General features: G+C 36.3%; 1 protein-coding gene across 1 annotated transcript in view; it reads left to right on the top strand.

The window, feature by feature from the left end:
* Window positions 1–22,473, top strand: part of LOC145979417 (mitochondrial potassium channel ATP-binding subunit-like) — a 66,822-nt gene extending 44,349 nt beyond the window's left edge. The window contains exons 12-15 of the mRNA XM_083112302.1: window positions 2,427–2,601; window positions 6,859–7,037; window positions 13,155–13,302; window positions 21,017–22,473. Coding sequence (XP_082968428.1) covers window positions 2,427–2,601; window positions 6,859–7,037; window positions 13,155–13,302; window positions 21,017–21,124 — 610 coding nt within the window. The 3' untranslated portion in view covers window positions 21,125–22,473. The remainder of the gene's footprint in view (window positions 1–2,426; window positions 2,602–6,858; window positions 7,038–13,154; window positions 13,303–21,016) is intronic.
* The last annotated feature ends 951 nt before the right edge of the window (window positions 22,474–23,424 follow it).

The following is a 23,424-nucleotide window of genomic DNA, read 5'->3' as shown; positions in this document are numbered from 1 at the left end:
TTGTTTGCATTCTGTGGAGGGCTAGTTGATCTACTAATATATAAAAAAATATTGACATCAATATATTGTAGTACATATATAAAATTTATCAATGCAATGATTACTAGGACTCTGAGTTCCATGACTAAAACTTTAGAAATATTCACATACACTGTGTCCACAAATTATTGGACAATTTTATAATACTACAGTTTCAGTAATTTTGAACAGACCAGGGTGTCTGTCTACCAGTCTAGATTGTCTACAAAAAATCTAAAGCAACTGATAGTCAAGAAAGTCAAGAAAAAGTCTAAATCAACTGATAGGTCAAGAAAGTCAAGAAATCAACTGGTAGGTCAAGAAAGTCAAGAAATCAACTGGTAGGTCAAGCAAGTCAAGATAAAGTCATTAAATTATTATTCTTGTGGTCAAGAATATTTGCTGTTTTTTTTTTTTTTTACAGTAAAGTGAGTTTTCGTTGTTATATACCTGTACTGGGATTTGATAAAATTGAATATTTGCAAATTTGAAATTGTATTGAGTTGTGGTTATTTGTTGACTTTGTTTCTTAAGAATTACATTCTTGTATGTGTGAAGTTTTGTAAAAATATTAAATAACGTAATGTGGCCGTTCTCCATCTAGGATGAAATATGGATCATTCATTTTTATATGCATTAATTATTATTAAAGCAAGTTGGGCTTTTCATTGAATAAAATATATATATATTCTTCTTAATTTCAATTCTGGCTAAGCAGGAGCCGATTAAATAATGTTAAGGAAAATAAATGAAAGGTCAAGAAAAAGTCTTGAAAAAATCAAGAATTTTGTATTTGTTATTTTGGTAGACACCCTGCAGACTGACGTGATATTACCACCATGTGAAAAAGGGATGTTTGAAGTTTTGTACTGGCCTGTGCTCCACTGTGCCCCACACGTGATGCAGCAGATATTCAAGCAGTACTCCCATTCTCCCCAAGCCCTCTCAAACATGTCTTTTGTGATGTTCCCGATGGTGGTGTTGATGCACCTTTGCAATTCTGTGGAAGTTGAGGAATGTAAACATTGTCTTTCATGAAACTCCACAGGAAGAAATTGCTCACTGTGAGGTCCAGTGACCGACGAAACTGTCATCGGAGACGTCATACACAACGTGCTTGAGAAGGTTTAGTGAGAATGGGAGTATTGCCTGCATATTTGCCCTGCCACATATTGGGAGCACATCAAATGCATTTAAGGTCTGTGTAAAACTTCAAATATTCCTGTTTCAAATGATGCTAACATCATATATTTATGTTCATTATTGGTGAAAATATAGTTTTACAAAATCGACCAGTGTGGTGTTTTTATGCCCTTAAAATTACTAGTGTCATCTGAAAACTGAATATAATATCTTAAAAATATTGCTGGAAATTATAGTAGTGCACCAACATGAAACTTGAACCAATAGCTACTGTGTTCAAGTCAGTTGTTCCTGGCCTTATATTGTGTTATACACTTGTGGCTACACTTTTTATCTTATGCATAATACTTTGATGAACTTCATATTTGTCTTTCTGAAGATACAAAAAATAAAGGATAAAGGTAGTCATTACTAGTACATTGGTTTTACTAATACAGGATATCTGCCAGGATAACTTGGAAATCCTGTAAAAGTCATGGAAATGATTAGGAAATTGACTCTTTTCCTCAAATAATCAAGTTTTGTGGTAGTATAGTAAACGTAGATTGAAAAACAAATTGGACAAGCAGGAAACTTGTTGTGGGTAAATGTTACTTCAGTTTGATGTACTGAGTATTGCAATTGTATATTAAATACTCTAGAAAGGGGGTCGGTCATATTTGGAACTGTCATGTAGAAATCTCGCTTTCTTGTTGCAATTTTTGAGGGTCTTTGGTAGAGTTACATAATTGTACTATAATTATGTATTATTTACACTATATTTGTTAAAAATTTGTTGGGAAAAAGAAGAATCCTTTATTAATCATTAGTAAATCAATTTCAAGTGTTACGTAGATGCTCAATCTTGATATGTACTTGTTTCCCTTCCCGTACCCAACAGTAATCTATTGTTCAGTTTCTCTTAACTTTGTCACCTTTACATGTGAAGTTAATTTTCTAATACTTGTTTAACTGGGGATATTGTTTAGTCATTTCTTCCAGAAACGTTCGTGTTCACTAATTACCCTAATGATTTGGTCATGAATTTTTTGTGTATTTGTCTGCTTGATTGATTGATTTGGTTTATGGTGATAAGATGAAGTGATGACTTTTTAGTGCCTTCTCCAAAGGTCACCCTTTACACCCCCTTTTCTTGGCCTGGAAAACCTGAAAAAGTCAAGGAATTTTGTTTTTACGAAATTGTAGATGCCCTGTAATCCTTTTAGTTGTAATGTAGATGCAACTACATGAAGAAAGTTACAATATATACAACAATTGCTTCCTAGATTTTACGAGGTGAAAAGTGGCAAGATCTCTGTTGATGGCGTGGACATCAGAGAGTTAGATCCTACATGGTTGCGAGGAAGGGCAATTGGGTTCATCAACCAGGAGCCTGTTCTCTTTGGAACAACCATCATGGAGAACATTCGCTATGGAAAGCCAGAAGCTACAGATGATGAGGTAATATCTTGTAATTAAAACTTGTTCATCTGTGTTACTTCTTGCATGTAAAAGAATGCAATTTAGATGCAGCCAGGTATACATCTAGAAATGCATTTCTGCGGGGGTCCAAGCCAAGTAAACCAGAAATAATAATAATAAAAAAGTTGAAATAAAAATAAATATAATTATTAGAGAGCCGCGGTGGTCTAGTTGGCAGGGCATTTGACTTCCAGGTGACACCTAAGGTTTAAGGTCGTAATTTTTCCAGCCTTGTCCCCACATAAAGTGGCAATGGGGCTCACCTAGCCTCAAATCAATGAGTACCTGTGGGATGAAGGCCTCCAGAACATGGTGCTGATCATCATGATCATCCTTTGCAGTTTCCTGCCCAAAATGGCTGAGATCAAGAATGTGTGGGGCCCTCCTCCCACATCCCATAAATATGCCTTCATGGCACGGTGCTATATGCACGGCGAACTTTACCTTACCTATATTATAATTAGACTAAATTAAAATAATATTAATTCAAATATGTAATTAATATTGTACTGTTATTATTACTTGAACAGGTAAAAAGACTAAATGAAAATAGAGATGTAACAGCATGTATTCATTATCCAGCTTATGTGTAGTTAAGATTGGCAAGTTCCTTGGAAAGGAAATTAATGTCAAATAGATATGCATTACATGCATAAAATATTAATCAGGAACTTTACTTTTCATCAACAGGATTTTTTGTTGTTCACTAAATATCATAAGTAGTAGTGTGCATAAATCTTTGGTACTGTTCTTCAAAGCCATATGATCGTATAATCTTTGCCTTCCAATAAATACATAGGAAATAAGTAACCATCAGTTATACAACAGAGGCTAAACAAGTGTATTTTCATTATTTAATTTATGTATTTTGTAAGTCTTTTGGGGGAGGTCCGGACCCCCTGGACTCTCCCCTAAATACATCCTTGGATGCAGATTAATATTATAGTAGATCTTATAGTAGAGCTCTCTGCCACACAAGTTTACACAGAATTTTGCCAATGAGTCAGATTGTACAAACTGACCACTTTCTTTACATGCAATTTACAAAAGAGGTCACACATTTCTTAATAGAGAAATAAATAGAAATAAAGGCCAGGTTGGATGAAGAATGTTCTTTTTTACGTACGTAGTACATGTATTCTGAGACAATTATTTAGAAAATCAATGTATGAATGAAAATGATAGGAAGTTTTTTCCACCATTGCAGCTTTTTATTTAAATAATCCATCGTTTTGGTTATCATAATTGTTGGGAGTAAGTTCCGGAAAAGTATCAGGTGGTTCATTCATTGTTTTTTCATTGTTTTCTGCCTAATTGGCAGGTTTTTCACTGCAATCTCCAGCTTTCCCTGTTCTCTGCCTTACGCTTCGTAATAGCATACGACCCAGTTAATTTAATATCATCCATAAGCTGATATCTCTTTCTTCCACGGACTTTTCTTCCTTCAACCATTCCCTCCAAGGCATCTCTTAGCAGGCAGTTTCTTCTTAGACAGTGTCCTAACCAGTTTCTTTTCCTCTTCTTGATGGTCTCCAGTATAGATCTTTTTTCACCAACTCTTTTCAGTACGGCTTCGTTTCTTACCTTGTCCGTCCATTTTACACGCTCCATTTTTCGCCATGTCCACATTTCAAAAGCTTCGAGTCGTTTCTCTTCATTTCTTCTCAACGTCCAGGTTTCTGCACCATATAGTGCTACACTCCACACAAAACATTTCACTAATCTCTTCCTTAGACCTATGTCCATGGGTCCACAAAAAACATTTTTTCTTCTATTGAAAGCTTCTTTTGCTATTGCGATTCTCATTTTCACTTCTTGGTTGCAGCTCATGTCACTGCTTATAGTGCATCCGAGGTACTTGAAGCTATCCACTTGCTCGATTCTTTCACTGTTTGCTTTCACATTAATATTCCTTGGTTTCCGTCCTATAACCATTGCCTTTGTCTTCTTTACATTAATCTTCATCCCATACTGCTCACAGCTGCTGTTTAACTCTTCTAACATACTATTTATGGTTATTTCATCCTCAGCGAATAATGCCATGTCATCAGCAAATCTTATGCAGTTTATTCTTCTTCCTCCTAATTTGACACCTCCTGTGCCCTGGAAACAAGTTTTCACTATATCTTCTAAATAAATATTAAACAAAGTAGGCGATAGGCAGCATCCTTGTCGTACTCCTCTTCCAATTTCACAGCCTTCTGTCATTTCGTCTCCTGTTCTCACTTTAACTCGTTGATTCATGTATAAGTTGCTTAGAAGTCTTCTCTCTTTCCAATCTACACCAATTTTCTTCAGAATTTCTAAAAGTTTAACCCAATTCACTCTATCAAAGGCTTTCTCCAGGTCTACAAATACTACAAACACCTCCTTTCCTTTCTCTAAATACCTTTCCCCAATGGTCCTCAGTAAACCAATTGCATCCCTTGTACCTCTTCCTTTCCTGAAACCAAACTGTTCTTCCTCTAACTCGCCATTGACCTTCGAGTATAGGCGTCTGTTCAGAATTCTTAGAAGAATTTTTGCCGAGTGAGATATCAAGCTGATTGTCCTGTACTCAGAACATTTTCTGGCATTGCTTTTCTTCTGCAGAGGTACCAAAACAGTCTCCGTGAAATCTTGTGGCCAATCCCCTTTCTCATAGATTTCATTGCATAAGTGTAGTATTTCTCTTTTTCCATCTCCCAGGCATTTGATAAGTTCAACAGGAATTTCATCAGTGCCCGTTGCTTTCCCATTCCTCATTTCTTTGAGTGCTTGCTCAAATTCTTCATTCAGGATATAGTATCCTTTCTCATCGTCAGGCACGTCGTCTTCATTTTCTACATTCAGACTGTCTGGGCGATTCTCTTTCTGGTAGAGCTCTTCAACGTACTTTCCCCACACATTTGATATTCCTTTTTTGTCTGTGATTTCACATCCTTCCTCGTCTTCTATCATCCACATTGTTTTCCATTTCTTCTTTTGGAAGCCCAAGCAGTTTACTTCACGATACATCAAGTCATACCTTCCTCTTTTTTCCAGTTCTTCAATTTCTTCACATTTTTGTTTCATCCATTGTTCTTTTGCCCTGTCAGTTTCTCTTCTTAGCTGGTTATTCAGTATCTTGTAATTATGTCTTCCCTCTTCTGTATTTACTTTCTTCCATTTTCTCCGTTCCTCCATTTTTTCCAGCATACTTTCAGTAATCCATGGTTTCTTTGCACTTTTCCTTTCCCTGTAGCCTATTGTTTCATCCACTGCCTTCTGTAAGCAGCTTTTTATTCCATCCCACATCTCATCCTTATTGTTACAACTAGCTTTAAACTTATTATAGTTTCCTTGGAAATGTTCTGCAAATTTTTGTCTTTCGTCTTCTTCCCTTAGCTTCTCTAAGTGGGGTTTCTTGCTCACCTGGTTTTGGGTTATCTTCTTCAATGTAAGATTGATTTCTCATTAGTGAATAAATCCCAACTCATACCACTGGTGTCAGCTGATACCAAGGAATTGTATCGATCAGTTCAACCCTGTTTGCATTTGATTGCAACATTTATGCTACAAATCTGCCTGAATATTAGACTAAAAAATTGTGAGATTCATGTGTGCAATTAATGAAACATTGTGTCAAAATGAGATCTTTCTGTATGCTCTTTTATGCACTAGCATTTTGGAATTTAGGATGTAGGTCATGTAGAAAAATTGTGATCTGTATCAGCTATTAATTTTAAACCTAAAAGTTCCAATAGCTACACCACTAATATACAGGGTGATTATATTACATAGTACCCCTAGACATGTATATAATTATTTATTTAATGTAAATGTATTTATTCATTTACATTATAACATACTTACAAACAACAAACTACATATATCCAGTAAATCTGTGTGTACACACACTAGCTGCTCCTCAACACTGTAACTGTGTCCACTCACATCAGCTCTGTTACAACAACTGACACAAATTTGGGCTAGCATTCCATTTGACCTAAGCAGGGATGCCAACCACAAGAATGAAATTATTATGAAGTAACAAAATACCAGCCAATTTTCAACCTGGTCGCAACAGGTTACATACAAGTAAGGGTATGGGTACTTCTCGGACACCCTGTAGGCAAATACTAAAATATAGGAAACATTTTTGAATCAATGTTTTCATTGTTGAAAGAAAGTCATAGACTAAAGCAATTTCAAATTTACTGTATACTATGTGTTAAAAAGAGTAGAATCTCATTTTTTTAAATCCTTAATCTAAAGGTTATTGCAGCAGCAAAGGTGGCAAATGCTGATGAATTCATTAGACAGTTTCCAGATGGCTACAACACCATTGTAGGCGAAAGGGGCATTACTGTATCAGGAGGCCAGAAGCAAAGGATTGCTATTGCAAGGGCATTGATTAAAAATCCCTCCATCCTAATCTTGGATGAAGCAACAAGGTAAGTATATCACGCACCCTGCTTGCTCTCAGTCAGGCAGTATCCTTGAGAGTTTTTGCGATGTATGTATGCTACTTATTGGACTCTTAAGGCACTTAAGGCATTTATTTCAATATAGTCTGAATGGCCACTGTTACTAAAAATAACCACGACTATACGAGAGTTTGAATTTATCCCCATGTTGCAAGTAATAGTGGTTGATTATTAAGCTAGACATCATGTTTGAAAAATATGACGAATAAGTATTTTCAAAATCGCCATGCATTCCTTATGGAGAGAAAAACTGCAACAACAACTTCAACCTTCACAGCTACAAAACAACCACATTGGCAAACCGGCCACCACCGATGCCAAAACTTACCACATCCATGTTGGTAGTCATTGGTTTCTGCATGTTACGTTCTTTCTATTTGTGCATCGGAGTTTTCTTGCTTGCTCTGCAGCAAAGCAGACAACATGAGTGCATCAATGTCTGTTAGCACTAAGTGGTGGAAAGTGAATAGAGTTACGCTGTATAAACAATGGTGCTGCACAGTAGTGATGCTCATCTTCATGCAAGACATACAGTTTCTAATCCGAAGTCTTCTATCTTTTTAACCATTTCTTAGTCTGGTTTTTCCCTGACTATGATTTATGGACACCCCTGAGTAAGGATCTGGCAACGGATCCAGAACATTGAATTTGTTAATAGAACTTACGAACCACGCGTACGCTTAAGTAGAAACTTATGCTTTTTAAATATTTGTAAACTGTGGTTATGTGAACCTTTAAGAAATTGTTATGCCAAGACAAAGCTATCAATATAGAATTTGTGTCACTGCAACTCTCGTTGCAGGATTTTTTGATGGTACCCAAGGCTCCCATCACATCCAGACTATAGTTAAAAAATCAGTAATGTTAACCATGGTGATAATGGTAGTTTGATATTACATTAATTTTCTATACAAACTTGAAAAAATCCGAACATCTAGTAATCAAATCTCATTACTGTCGACTGACAGAAGATGCAGGTGAAATAGTATTCAAAGATTTATCAGCATTTATATTGGTTTGGAGAATGAACTTCCCACATTATTTTTAAAATTTATTATAAAAATTAGTGTGCTAAAGTTTCAAACTTACAGTTCTTCATTTATGGTGCCTATTGCAATGCCAAGGGGGACTTTGATGTCACTTGGGGTTATAGCTCAGGGTGGTTCATGAATACTCAGTAATACATTTTCTAATGTTTATTATCTGTCTAATTTACACAAAGTTCAGTAGTTCAGATAGGGTCATTCCATGCCAAATGAACCAATTTTAAAATAATTTGGTTGCATGACCATTTTAGAAGAAAATCATTTTTAGTACATACGTTTGTAGATATGAAAACCAATGTTCAAAAAAAAAAAAAAAAAAAAAAAAAAATTGTCTTTAGTTCTACTGGGACAGCCATTTTTCCAACATGGTGCATGGCTTTCTTTGCTCATTTAGCACTTTTCAGAAACCTTAATATCTCAAAAACCATTAGACCTAGAGACTTGAAACAAAATTCATTTTGTAGCTAATGAAGTATACTTTCTATGATATTCAAGTATGTTTTGCTTAAAATTGCATCGGAAGTACGAAAATTATGGTGGAAATTGTGGTAACGATAGTTAAAAAAATTGGAATTTAAGCCCGATTTTTTCAATGAAGGGGTTTAGTCTAAGGCTTGATTTTTTTTTTCATGTGTAGACCTGCCTACAGGGTGTCTGTAAATGAAATATCAGTGCTCAGAAATTCAACCCTTTCTTACAGCATGGGCTCAAACATGGCCGTTCATTGAATTATGACAGTTTTCGGGGTTAAATATCAGATGGGTCCTCTTGAAAAATTCTGAAATTTGCCATAAAGGAAGCCCTGCATGAACCTAACTCACAGCAAAAATCTCAACTTTTAGATTCAACTCGTGTTGGTCAATATGAGGTAACGTATGTCACCTAATTTCTGACATTGCAAAGTAAGATTAAACTACATCCCATACTTTGAATAATGAAGTCTTTTCTTTCTCTTCTTTAAATTTGGGTTAAATAAAGCCTCAGAAAATATAGTAACATAAGGTTTTAATACTTGACTTACCAGAAATTGAAATTACAAGGTATGACAATTAAAAATCTGCGAAATCTCATTGCAAAAGTTCTGATTTATTAGGTACCAATGACCAGTTGGTATTGTCAGCTCCAAAACTGAGCTTCCCCCCCACATTTTTTAAATGTAGCAGTACATGCAGCTTAAGATAGGCTGTGGCATGCCCAGGAATTTAAAAAGGGAGGGGATGGGGGGTTACATATACTTTTTAAGAATAAAGACCTGTTTTTGCCACATTATCCTGCCTTTGACGTAATTGTTTATGGAATACTAGGCTAAAGGTATTGTGTTATGACCCCCAACCAACCCCTCCTTGGGCACTCCACTGAAAGTAGGCTATTTATTTTGAAGGGTCAATGCTGGTAGAATATATATGTATATATATATATATTTCCTCAAGAAAAGACATTCGTTGAAGTAGATGCGAGTCATGCATAGCAGAAGATTCAGAGACATGTTTTGATAGGATGTGAGGCAAGCCTGAAACTGATCTGTGCATGGACAATCTCTGCTGTCATTCTTCCTTCGCCTAATGTGCTGAGAGTAGTGACTTGTGAATGATCATTATCTGTGACTGGAAATGGAGTGTTCTGTAGAATTTTTAACTGGAGACGACTGTCACAAATACACTTTTGGTAAGGTTCCCAAAGACCTAATTAATCTTAACGAACTCAGTGAAAATGATAAAACACTTCGTAGGTCAAGACTACAGGTGGATGGCTTAGAGACAATATGCAAATACCATTGAAAATAGATTTTTATATGGTAAAGTATGTTGTGTCTACCACTTAAAGAAAAAGTTAAATAAGGGAATTTTTTAAATCAATTTGCATCATATGGTAAGGCAAAAAAGTGTCAGGTAAGCCTAATACCAGTTAAATCAATATGCCTGACATGTTGGAGTAAAATTTTCATATCTGGAGAAAGTGACTCACTTAAATGCCAGAATGGAAAGTCATTGTGCCAACACAAGAAAAACTAAAGGAAATGCATGAAGTCTGTTTTGTTTTTGATGCGTCTCCTGTTTCAAAACTGAGGATGCTATTTGCAAGAAAACAATAAAGTGTTCTTGCTCGAAAAACTATTCACATCATACAAGGAGTGCAAAGGAAACTGGAAAGTTGCTTTTCACAAAGTATTAGAACGGAAGAAAAGGAAAGCAAGTGTGATAATCCTGTGCATGACCAGTAAAATCATATAATTGAAATTATGAGAAGAAAAATGTAAAAATGTAAATTAGCGAAAACTAATGTTGAAAAGGTCAGAATCAGTTTGATTGCTACCACTTGGTCAAGAAAAAATGTATGTGATGAATTGAAAGTTTCTGATAATTTACTTAGGAACTTAGTGAAAGAACAAAGAATTCTGCCTGATTTAACAAAGAGAATGAATAGGAAACTGGAGCTGACAACACCACCTGACCATTGGTATCTAATACATCAAAACTTTTGCAATGAGATTTCGCAGATTTTCAATTGTCATACCTTGTAATTTCAATTTCTGGTTAAGTCAAGTATTAAAACCTTATGTTACTATATTTTCTGAGACATTATTTAACCCAAATTTAAAGAAGAGAAAGAAAATACTTCATTATTGTAAGTATGGAATGTAGTTTAATCTTACTTTGCAATGTCAGAAATAGGTGACATACGTTACCTCATATTGACCAAAACAAATTGAACCTAAAAGTTGAGATTTTTACTGTGAGTTAGATTCATCCAGGGCTTCCTTTGTGCCAAATTTCAGAATTTTTCAAGAGGACCCATATGAGATATTTAACCCCGAAAACTGTCAAAATTCAATGAACGGCCATGTTTGATTGAGCCCATGCTGTAAAGAAGGGTTGAATTTCTAAGCACTGATATTTCATTTACAGACACCCTGTCGGCAGGTCTACACATGGAAAAAAAATCAAGCCTTAGACTAAACCCCTTCATTGAAAAAATCGGGCTTAAAAATCCAATTTTTTAACTATCATTACCACAATTTCCACCATAATTTCCGTATTTCCGATGCAATTTTAAGCAAAACATACTTGAATATCATAGAAAGTATACTTCATTAGCTACAAAATGAATTTTGTTTCAAGTCTCCAGGTCTAATGGTTTTTGAGATATTAAGGTTTCTGAAAAGTGCTAATTGAGCAAAGAAAGCCATGCGCCATGTTGGAAATGTGGCTACTCCAGGAGAAATAAAGACAATTTTTTTTTGAACATTGGTTTTCATATCTAGAAACATGTACAAACGTATGTATTAAAAATGATTTTTTTCTAAAATGGTCATGCAACCACCATTGGATCGTTTGGCATGGAATGATCCTATATATAAGTTCATTAGTGCACATATAACATAATGTCCAACTCTTAAGATACTATGTTCTAAGTTACTAAGTCCTAAGTTCTAAACCTATAAGTAACTGGATGGAGATAATCTAAGGTGCCATACTATAGAAGAATATACAGTAGTAAAGTCATTTTTACCTAAGATTGGCAGAAGCGACACCATCAGCTTCGGGCAGCAATTCCTCTAGTACGGGATGCTGTTTCTTAAAAGGGAGGGTTTTTATACCATTTCAGTCAGCATGTCTTGATACTTGCCCTAACCTTCAAGCAACCTTCTCTATTCCAGTGGCCATTTTCGCATAGGTCCATTTCCTACTGTCTTGCCCTTCAGAGGACAAGCTATCAGGGCGATCACTATCTCATGCACATGGAGGGGTGGGGGGAACCACATGTGCATGTGAAGACCTTGGGTGAGGATGGTAGCGATTGCTATCTGACCTAGTCTCCTCTACAGATTAACTCATACTTGTGTTTGCTAGGCCACATCCTGTTATTCAACTGTGATGCTAAGTGATTTTTTCCTTTTGACTTTTCCTGGAGGAAGTATCAGACTTGCTATCTTGTGGCTTGTTTGGCAGAAAGCCTGCACAATAAGGATTTTACTTAATGTTGGAGACTGGTGTCAACTATTGCCAATACAATAAAGAATTTTGCCCGTTACACTATTTCTTTGCTTTCTTACATAAGAGTTACAATTTTTCTTGTGTGTACGTATTGCGTGAGTTGTAGAATTACTTTTCTTGTAGTTCACGGTTCTTACAAGCACAAACACAATTTTCAGTGGAATGTTTTGGGAGAAAAAACAAACAACCAAGAATAAATATCTGATAAAGGGAGTGTGTGTTCTCCCGAAACGTTACATTGAATATTGTGGTTATGTGTTTGTAAAAACCTTGAACTAGAAGAGAAATAATAAGAGTTGCAGTTTAACAGAAAATTTACAAAACATTTTACAAAAGACAAAAGTTATTTTACAGGTGAGTATTAATGTTTTTTTAATGTATTCTTTTGTGCAATGTAAGTTTATAAAGTACAACAATATCACATTAGTTTTTGAATGCATTGGAAATAGCTAAAAATATATATGTAGCATTTTTTTTGTATGTATGTACCAAATATCATCGAAAAAATAGGAAACACATGTTTCTTTGTCATTTCATTTTTGACTAAAAATTGGCTAACACTACATGCCAACGTAATATTGTCATAAGAGAAGCTCTCATTGTGGCACATCGTAAGGTTGTAATCCTATATTTCAACTTGGCTTCTTCAGGGCTAGATTTTAAGAACCAGAGCACTTACATGTTGGAGACTGCAGCATTAAAAGTATGAAAGTTGGTGTTCATAGGAAGGTAAAAATGGTTGTAGCACTACATGTAAAATGCGAAGGTTAAAATACGTTGTTCCTACTGGAGTGTAACCTTCCTATGGTTAATTACTTTATCGCTGAAGTCTTCAACGTGTAACAAATGCTTCTCTGTTTCAAAAATCATCCCTGAAGATGCCAAGTGAACTTGTAGAAATATGGGAAAACAACCTTACAAAGTCCCTTTTATAATAATATTCCATTTTTAGCCCTGTAAACTTGGAAATGTACTTGAATTTTATTTCGGTCTTAGAGTAGCCACCCCTGGTACAGTAATAAGTTGTTTCTGAACTGTTACAGTGCATTGGATGCTGAATCTGAGAAGATTGTACAGGATGCTTTGGATAAAGTGGTGAAGAACCACACAGTACTAATTATAGCCCACAGATTAAGTACAATCCAGAATGCAGACGTTATAGCTGTAATTCATAACGGAGTAATAGTGGAGGTAAGGCAATATTTTAGTGTTTTATTGCTTGTTGAATGTGGATATATATTTTTAATTACCAAATTTGAGGGAAAGCATTTTCTACAAAACAAAACATTAAGTTAACGGTGTGATGATAAATACTAGGGGATTACAGGACAGAACTTTTTTGATCGGGATGGACAAGTTCCGATGATCGGGATGGGAAAAGTTCATAATTTTCTGACCAAGTCTGGAATTTTTCGGGACAGGATATGTTCTAATTTTCCAGACACTGTCAAAATCTCAAATTCTATGCATCATTTCTCCCTAAGTGATTTTTTTCATTTCTAGGATGAGAACGGACAATTTCTGAGAAGTGTCAAGACACTTACAATGCAGTAAACATCAAGAATTAACCACTTTTAAAAATGACCATTTGGAATTTCCCGACTGCTTGGGATCCCAAAACGTTGGGAAATCATTTCCGAAAGTGTGGATCGAGATGGGATCCCCCCCCCCCCCCCATCCCGGTACTAACTTTTTGGGATCCCACACCCTCCTAATAAATACTGATACCGGCAGATATTTTCGGAGTCTGGGTTTTGCACAGGGGCTTCAAAAATGGTACGTGACATTTTTGAAGAGTTCAAATATTCTGATAGTTATGCAAAATTAATATTTATTTTTTGCAACAAGATTGAGTGAAGAAATGAATTTTGTGATTAATTGATTATCTTGTGTATATCGTGATAATCACATGTTAGATGAACACTTGATTACAAGGGTCACTATTTATATTTTGAGCCTAACAATGAAAAAATAGGAATTTGGCATTGAAAACTGCTTTATTGTTTTTCGAAGTATTCTCCTTTATGGTCAATACACTTTTGCATTCGTTCGAACCATTTGTCAAAGCAGTTTTTCCAATCTTCTTGAGACACCTCCATAATATGGTTTTTGAACGCATCAACGGCGTCTTCCGCCGACGAAAATCATTGTCCACGCAATTTATTCTTGACATTCGGGAACAAGAAGAAGTCATTGGGTGCCAAATCAGGACTGTACGGCGGATGACCCATCAATTCGATTTTTTGACTGTTCATAAAGTCGGTTGTTAGACGAGATGTGTGACAGCTGGCATTGTCTTGATGAAGAATGATCCGATGGCGTTTGTTTGTTTTCCGTATTTGACCGAAGACCTCTGGCAAACAAATTGTTGTGTACCATTCAGAGTTGACCGTTCTACGTTCCTCTAAAGGCACAGTTGCCACATGACCAGTTTTCCCAAAAAAACATGCGACCATTTGTTTCGATGTGCTTCGAGCACGAACAACTTTTGTTGGATTGGGTTCATCTTGAAACACCCATACAGCCGACTACTGTTTACGTTCCGGCTCATATGCATATATCCATGATTCGTCACCTGTTACAATCTTATATATGTCTTTTGATGCACCACGATTGTATTTATTGAGCATTTGTTTGCACCAATTGACGCGAGCATCTTTATGAGTTTTTGTCAAATTGTGTGGGATCCAACGAGAACATACCTTTTTCACAGCTAAATGATCATGTAATATTTTATATATGCTTTTGGAACTAATGCCTATGGTTGCCTCAGTCTCACAGTATGTCACATGACGATCTTGCAGTATTAGGTTTTCCACAGCATCAATGTTTTCTTGCAACAACTGATTTTGGACAACCTTCGCGAATCTCGTCGGTGAACGAATGACGGCCACGATTAAATTCATTATACCAGCATTTCACAGTGGCAAAGGATGGGGCTTCATTGCCAAATGTGGAAGTAAGTTGATCGATGCACTCTTGTCTTGATAATCCACTTCGAAAATCATAAAAAATCATCGCACGAAAATGTTCACGAGTTAATTCCATTTTATTGTTGTTGCGCAATCTCCAAGGCAACATAAACAACACAAATGAAGCTATTGACAAAACATTTGAAGTACGTTATGGTCAATAATGCCAGACGCTTCCGTGCAAACGTCAAATCGCGCCTAACTTCAATCAGTGTTGCCAAGGCTCAAAATATAAATAGTGGCCCTTGTATACTTAATATTCCTGAACTAGGAGTTTTGACGATAATGAGTTGATGAAACAATTGCGAAATAGGATCCTAAATGTGAATATGAACACAATTGCAAATTACACTGCACAACAAATTTGAAGACATTTTCTGTCCTTTACACCCAATTGTCAACCTCACTTCCACATAGTACACCCTGGACTGAATTTTGCAGACGAACGAGGCTCTGGCGGCTAGCCCGATGGCCAGTATAATTCTGTGTTTTGTCCTTGTGTGTGCTAAGTGCCACTTTACAGCCTCAGCTTTTAATGAAAGTCAGAATATTTTAATATTTTAGTAACACGACACTGTAATTATGCTATTTTAGTTATGGACCCCGTATAATGTGATGGGTGCAAAATAGCCTAAGTGCTGACCCACCCAAAATTTTAAATTCAAATTCAGCTTTTAACGAAAGTCAGAAAATTTTAATATTTTAGTAACATGACGTTGCAATTACGTTATTTTATTTATAAAAAGTCTAATCAACTAAAAGCTTCCTCACAGACCAACTAAAGCTAAAATCATTTGATAAAACAGGGATGAGAAACAGCTGGCAATATTAGAAGTCTGCCGGAGGAAAGCAAAATCGGCATATTCAACAAGAACATGCAGAATTATTAAAACGACATCACAAATACAGTACATGGAGGGTCCAACCCTTGCAGCAAGTGACCATGGGTTAGACAGCTTTGTCTAATACACAGTCGAATAAGAACTTCTTCTTGACTTGAGAGAAAGGGAGGAACACCATACAGCTATGGTAGGCTTAATCGCGTGAAGCTTCTTTCTCGTTGCATCCCACATTTTGGGGCTTGTCAATTGGATCTTGTGATATGTTCTTGATGCCTGTCGTGGCGGCCAGTGTTTATGGACATAATGATTATCTCTGTCCCGACTGTCTCACTCACAGAGGAAGCAACAGTATTTCACGTAACCTTCTTGCACGCATCTTATCTTGTCATACCAATGTATATTTTCGAGCATTTGTTCTTTGTAACACAGGAGAAACATTTTATTATTTTCCTGTAGTTTACGGTTATTACAAGCATAAGAAAACAGTTTTTCTTTGTGACGTTTCAGGAGAACACACGCTCCTTTCATCAGACATTTATTTTCATTTTATTTCAATCAAAATGAAAATAAATGCCTGATGAAAGGAGCGTGTGTTCTCCTGAAACGTCACAAAGAAAAACTGTTTTCTTATGCTTGTAATAACCGTAAACTACAGGAAAATAATTCTATAATGCAAGCAATGCGTACATACAAGAAAAACTATTACAGGAGAAACATACTTTCAGCTATTGTACAGTCACGGACACTGCCGGCTTGTAACAATTCCATTGAAAGTCAATGTGTTCATTATAAGCCGGCAGTGTCTTTTGTGTTTTTGGCTAAATGACACGGGATACACAGAAAAAAATTGCAGATTCGTTTTTGTCATGCACAAATATATTAGAATCACACATTTTCATCTAAAGGACAAATTTCGTGTTGTGCAGTGTTATCAGGATTGTTTCATTTTACAGCAATTTTCTTATGCTGAAAGTTATTTATGTGTGTCATCTATGTAATGCTGTTGTTCAGCTCAACTCCCCGTACCGATTAGGATTTCAATAATCGCAAGGACCCTACCACAGTGGTTACTATATAGTGTAGATAATGGTGAAAGTTAGGTCCTTTGCATGCATGTAGATGTTACCATCCATTTTTTTCTTTCTTCCCCAATCTCAGGATTTTACAATTTATTGTCTCTAAACACGACATAGGGAATGTTATCACAAGAGTGAATGGTGTTTCTTCCTTTCTTTTTTAATATATGAGGTACTTCCAAAGATGGGATGTAATACTACTTCAGTTTCTGCTAACTCATGTGAACAGCAATATGAACAACAATATTTTCACACTGTCATCACTAGAGACCTTAAGTGCTTAAAAAGAAAAAAAAAATAGGACTTACGAGGGTGTACCCAAAAGAAACCGGATTTTTTTTTTAAATTTAATACAAAACAACCTTATCACCTTCAAAGTACTCTCCATGACACTTAATACATTTGTCCAATCTGTGATTCCATTCTTGGAAACATTTTTTAAACTCATCTGTTGTGATGGCTGACAGCTCCTTCCTAGTTTTTTTTTTTTTCTTCACCTCTTCTACGTCATCAAATCACTGCCCCTTCATGTCCCTCTTCATTCGGGGTAACAAAAAAAAAAAAAAGGTCAAGTCACACCATGTCTCATCACCAGTAATGACCTTGGAAAATAAGTGTGGGTTGCCTCAGAGCTCTTCTTTCAAAGCACGGCATGTTTCCACTCGACACTCTTTTTGCTGGTCACTCAGATTCTGAGGCACAAATTTCGCAGCAACCCTTCTCATTCCCAAATCTTCCGTTAAAATTCGCTGAACCGAGCTCCAAGATAGTCCAGATAACTTCCCCAGGTCTTCAATGGTCCGTCGTCGGTCTTCGAGCACAAGTTCACGAATTTTATCGACATTTTCGTCCGTTCTTGAAGTTGACTGACGTCCAGAACGGGGTTTGTCATCAATCGACATGTCACCTTTCTTGAAGCGAGAAAAGCACTCTTACACTTGAGTTTTGCCCATAGCGCTGTCCTTGTAAGGTGTGTTCAACATCACAACCGTTTCTGTGGCATTTTTCCCGAGCAGGAAACAAAATTTCACAGCCGCACGCTGTTCTGTTACATCGGCCATCACAAAAAATGAGGTGCGAGCGAAACTGCTTTTACGAAAAAATCACCGTGACCAGAGACAACCTTCCCCGGCGAAGCCACTGCGTGCACTGAACTCGCAACGAGTTGCTCGATGCTTGTCTGGCGGGAAAAATTCATACTACGGAAGCTCTGCCCAGCGCAGCGTTATTCCATTTTTTTTCCATATAAACTCCATGTTAGGACTTTTAGGTGTTTATAATAAATTAATAATTATAAGTACAGTGGAACCCTGATTTGACGTTCCCGGATTTTACATTTTCCCGCATTATATATTCAATCTTGATGGCCCTAACATAGTAAAATGTTTATAAATTTTTCTTGGTTTTACATTTTCCTGCATTGTAAGTTTTTTCAGCTCGATCCTCTGAAAAATGTAAAACCGAGGTTCCATAGCATTAATTAATAATAATGTTCTTTTAGCATAACACTGTCAGGTCTCTGTTTCATTTTGCAGCCTGTGTATCACCAATGTTCTCAATGTTTTGCAAGAACACTTCAGTTTACAATACTTGATATCTTCACAGCACCCAGCATGTGCTACATACTTTCCACTCAGTAGTATTGTATACACTAACCGAAGCATGGTGCTGATCGCATCAACTTCACAATGACCGAGATCATACTATGTGGGACACCCTCCCCCATCTCCCCCTATGTGCCTTAATGGCATGATGCAATTTGCAGGTGAAGGCTTTACCATCTTTTTATTAACCTTTACACAGTTCTCGACTGCACAAATTCGCAACTTGAGATGATCTCACATTTATTTTATGTATTTTTCTTTCCAATCCCTTTGAAGAGCACTTGGAAATACTTTGCGAATCACAGTTTGGGAACCAGTGCTGTAGGCCATTTCCGTGAGACATCTCCAGCTGTTAGACATCTGGAATGGTTGTGTTGGGATGCTGTAAAAACTTGGTTCAGTATCACAATTTCTTTCAGATTTATTTCTGTGCAATCATGTGAATTTTTGGACAGTCCTTGTATGCAAGCGGTGTGCATTCTGGGTAGGCTAGGTTTGCTGCACCTACCTAGCTAAAATAATGATAAGTGGATGTGAAATCGTAACATGTGCGAGTGATGTAAATAAAACATTTCCATCATTGCATTTTTGTGTTCCGTAACAGCTCGCATGCCTCCGAAGTGTAGCACCGTGCATCGGGCTGGGGCCCCTACTGTGAATATAGGTTTATTTTTGCAGCACCTCCTGTCCCTGCAGTGAGAGTAAGAATTATTCATCTAGAAACATTGGTCAGCTGGCACATGTGTTTTGGCTCATGGTGCGTTGCCATTGAATGTGTTCAAGACACTGGTAAGTGTAGCATACTGGCCATAGGATAACATGATACTATGCCCTTTTTTAACCATTTTTCTCTGTATGCGTGTTTATAGTGAAATATATTATGCTGTCATGGTAGAAACTGCATGTGCAGTTGTGTTGAAGAAACCATTTGATTCTTGCACTTTAACCCTAGAACACTATCGTCTTCCAATATTACAGTGTAACTAGCGCTACGTAAATTTTACGTACATGAAGGAATCTATTTTTAACACAATCTCTACACCATGAAAACAAAATGATGATAGTTTGTGAACATTATTTTATTTATTTTCCTTATATTGGAATTTTATTCTTCATTTTAAAATGTAAAAACATGGTTTTATTTAACATGGAATATTTTAAGAGAATGCCAAGATTGACAAGCCCGTACATACATTAAGAATGAAGGCGAAAAGTTCGAATAATGAAAAACAAACAATAATAATATTCATAACACTGTAAATAAAGAACGGATGTAATTTTAAAGTCTTACAAAAAAATACTGCATGCTTCTAAACTTTTGTTTTCAAAATGTAACTATCCAAATCAAATTTACAAATGTCAAAATTACGTGAAAGATTTTTCTCGTTTTACTAGCGCTACGTGAAATTGACGTATAGTGCACAACATAACAAACGAAATCAAGACGATCAGCGCTTGCACCCTCTATACCACAGTGCTGCCTTATGGCTGACAGACTCCTCGAGGCACTGCTAGGTGGAGGGGTGAGTATGTGCGAGGTGGGAGGTAGGGAAGGGATTTGAGCACAAAGCATACGTAAATTTTATGAATGTAGGTAGTCCTGAGCCAGCACTTCCAAACTTGAAATTTTTATGTAAGTAAAAAGGAAAGGAATAGTTTTACAATTTTAATGTTCATAAATATGATAAGACTGACTGTTTGGCAGGTAGCTCTAAAGGTAGGAAATTATTTTGTTGGCCAAGCTTTTTATTTTCTAATGAATGGATAGTGTGGACAGTACACCCAACTGCCAACCTCACTTCCACATAGTATACCCACATAGTACACCCTGGACTGCATCTTGCAGACAAACGAGGCTCTGGCGACTGGCTCCACGGCCAGTATAATTCTGTGTGTTGTCCTGTTTTTTCTGTCCTTATGTGTGCTAAGTGCCCCTTCATACCCTCAGCTTTAAACCGAAGTCAGAATATTTTAATATTTTAGTTATGCAACGTTAGAGTTGTTATTTGTAACGGTAAGAGGCTGGACCCTGTATAATGTGACGGTGGAAAATAGCCTAAGTGCTGACGCACCCAAAATTTTAAAATAAATTCAAAATTCAAACAAAGAAGGTTACAACAAAGTAATAAATCTCACCAATGCTGTCACAAAACATGAACAATTTAGCTTGCCAGTATGACCTGTATACTTAATACTTTCTTTTGCGTGTAGTATCCAAGCAATTGTGCTTGATGTCAAAGCATGCTAAAATATCTTCATTATTGCAAGACCATTTTGAATTAGAAAAAGTGAAATTGAATTAACTTTTTAGAGCCTACCTCCACACCCCTGCTTTTATGTGACTGTACATGAACCATATTTTTCAATTTCACGTAACAAGCTGTATAGTGTATTTTTGTGTTTTATTTCAGATGGGAAAACATGAAGAGTTAAAGAAACTTAAAGGCTTCTATTGGAATTTAATGCAGCAACAACAGAAGCAGGAAAAAGAAGAGAAACAATCTCGTAAATTTGCATAGGTTGGATTTAGTTATATGTTGTTGTGTTCTTCGTGGACACTTACCCAATCGATTACATGATAATTGTTTAATCTGAATGTAGTGAGAAGACTTAGCAAGGTCTGTTGACTCCTACTTTCCGCCACTCTTGAAGATCTCATCATAACAGGTTTTTTTTTCATAGACCTTGTGTGAGGATGAATGATGATAAGATTAAATCGATGAAATGACACAAAATTTACGGTTGAATCTGAGAACTTCACTGGTGAGATCAAAAGTCAACCAATTAACATGCTCGGATGATTGCCTTCACTCACCTTCTAAACCATGCATTATATTTTTTTTTAAAAAAATATTGAATAACTGTAGTACAGTCACAGACACATCTGGATTGCAACAACTTCAATTACATTCAATAGGATCTTTGTGACCTAAAATGAAAAACTCAATATGCTGACCAAGGCAGTAATTTATTTTATTATAAAACATAAACTAAACGTAACGTTTCAACCTTCTAGCAAGGTCTTCTTCAGACTCTGCACCAAGTACAAATGTAACAAGATACAAAAACAGGACTATATATATACACAATCATTACTCCCCTCCAGACTATTAGAAAGTTGTTCTGGAACATTCTAGCAGGTGGCTTTCCCTTGTCAACTGTACTTGCACCTAAAAGGCTAAACATATTTACTTCCATATAGAATGTGGTTGGACTTTATCTCACGCTCTTTTTCCTTCATTCTTCTTCCTTCTCTCCTATTTCTCTCGTGTCCTTTCCACTCTTTCTAACACCTTCTTCCATTCTTTATTTAACTTCAGTCCCCCATTCCAGTTCATTGTGTCTTCTTCACCTTTCTTCTCTATTTCCTTGGCCTCTTTCCATTTTCTCACTAGTATTCTCTTCTCCCTTCCTATCTGCTTAGCCTCATCCCACTCTATGTCATGTCCTGTTTCTCTCATGTGTTTAAATATTGCATTTCTCTCTCTCTTAAGTTGTAATCATCCCTATGTTGTTTCAACCTGCCTTTCAGCCTCTTTTGCGTTTCTCCTATGTACACACACTGACATTCTTTACATTTAACTTCGTAGATAATCCCTTCCTCTTCTCTGTTTTCCATTTTCTTGTTTGCATTCTTTGCTATTCTTAAGATGCTTCTCCCTCCCTTCCTGTAAGTTTTAATGCCCGCTTTCCTAAGCACTTTGCATATCTTTTCTGTGGTCTTCCCCATACTCCTTATTCCAAACCTCCTCTCTTTTTCTTTCTCTTCCAATTCTCCCCTGCCACTTTTCTTCCTCCTTCTGTTTATGTCCAGTATATCCTCCTTCTCATATCTTGTTACATTTGTGCTTGGGCAGAGTCTGAAGAAGACCTTCTTAGAAGGTTGAAACGTTACGTTTAGTTTATGTTTTATAATAAAATAAATTACTGCCTTGGTCAGCATATTGAGTTCTTCATATCATGGAAACAAGGCTTAATGGTGTTATAATGACCTAAAAGTGTCCTGAATTTACAATGAGGTTAGTTTTGTACACTTCGAAAATGTATTCGATACACACAGAGTTTAGAAAACAATTGTATAGCACAAATATAGGGTCTGTAATAGTGAAAATTAGTTTTCTGTTTGCCACCTTGAAATGGGTCAATCTTGCTAAAATGCAATAGCATTCCTGAATTACAAGGTATGTATCTGCATACGTTTTCAACTTCTCATCAGGCAGAACAGAAATGCATGATAAATAGTATAAGAATTTTTCATCATCGTGACTCAGCGAGACATTATCATTTTTTTATTTCTTTTCATGTGATTAACACAGTAATATGTTAATCACATGAAAAGAAATAAAAAAAAAAACAAACAACAACATGAATACAATATCAAGAAAAGAACACAGAAATGCAGTTCACTTGTTAAAACAGGTGGATTGTGGTAGTTTCTGTGACAGTATTTCATCCCAATGGCGACATAATTTTACAACTGCCTCGACTGCCAAGAACCGGGCCTTATGAATAGACCTTCCAAAGCTGGCAGCAAGCAGGTCAACGGACCTTGGTACATTGCAATTCCAAATAGTTGTGTCAGATATCTTGTTATAATAAAATTGATATTGTTTGTTATGTTATAATATATATATGTATGATAAGTTTTAATTTTTCCCTTGCTAATGACACTTTTTCCATATGCTAACTTTAGTGCAACAATTGAAGATGAGCATGGCATAGATGATGTCATGTGCCAGCATTTATCAAAACTAAAATATTTGTTCTGAAGCCATCTTTTTCAAATGCATTCTTGATCTTACCAAAGTTGGGGATCATT

Source organism: Lepisma saccharinum, chromosome 26, assembly GCF_977018435.1.
Source record: "Lepisma saccharinum chromosome 26, izLepSacc3.1, whole genome shotgun sequence".
Taxonomy (NCBI): domain Eukaryota; kingdom Metazoa; phylum Arthropoda; class Insecta; order Zygentoma; family Lepismatidae; genus Lepisma; species Lepisma saccharinum.
Note: the sequence above shows the minus strand (reverse complement) of the source record. Positions and strands in the feature narration are given on the sequence as shown.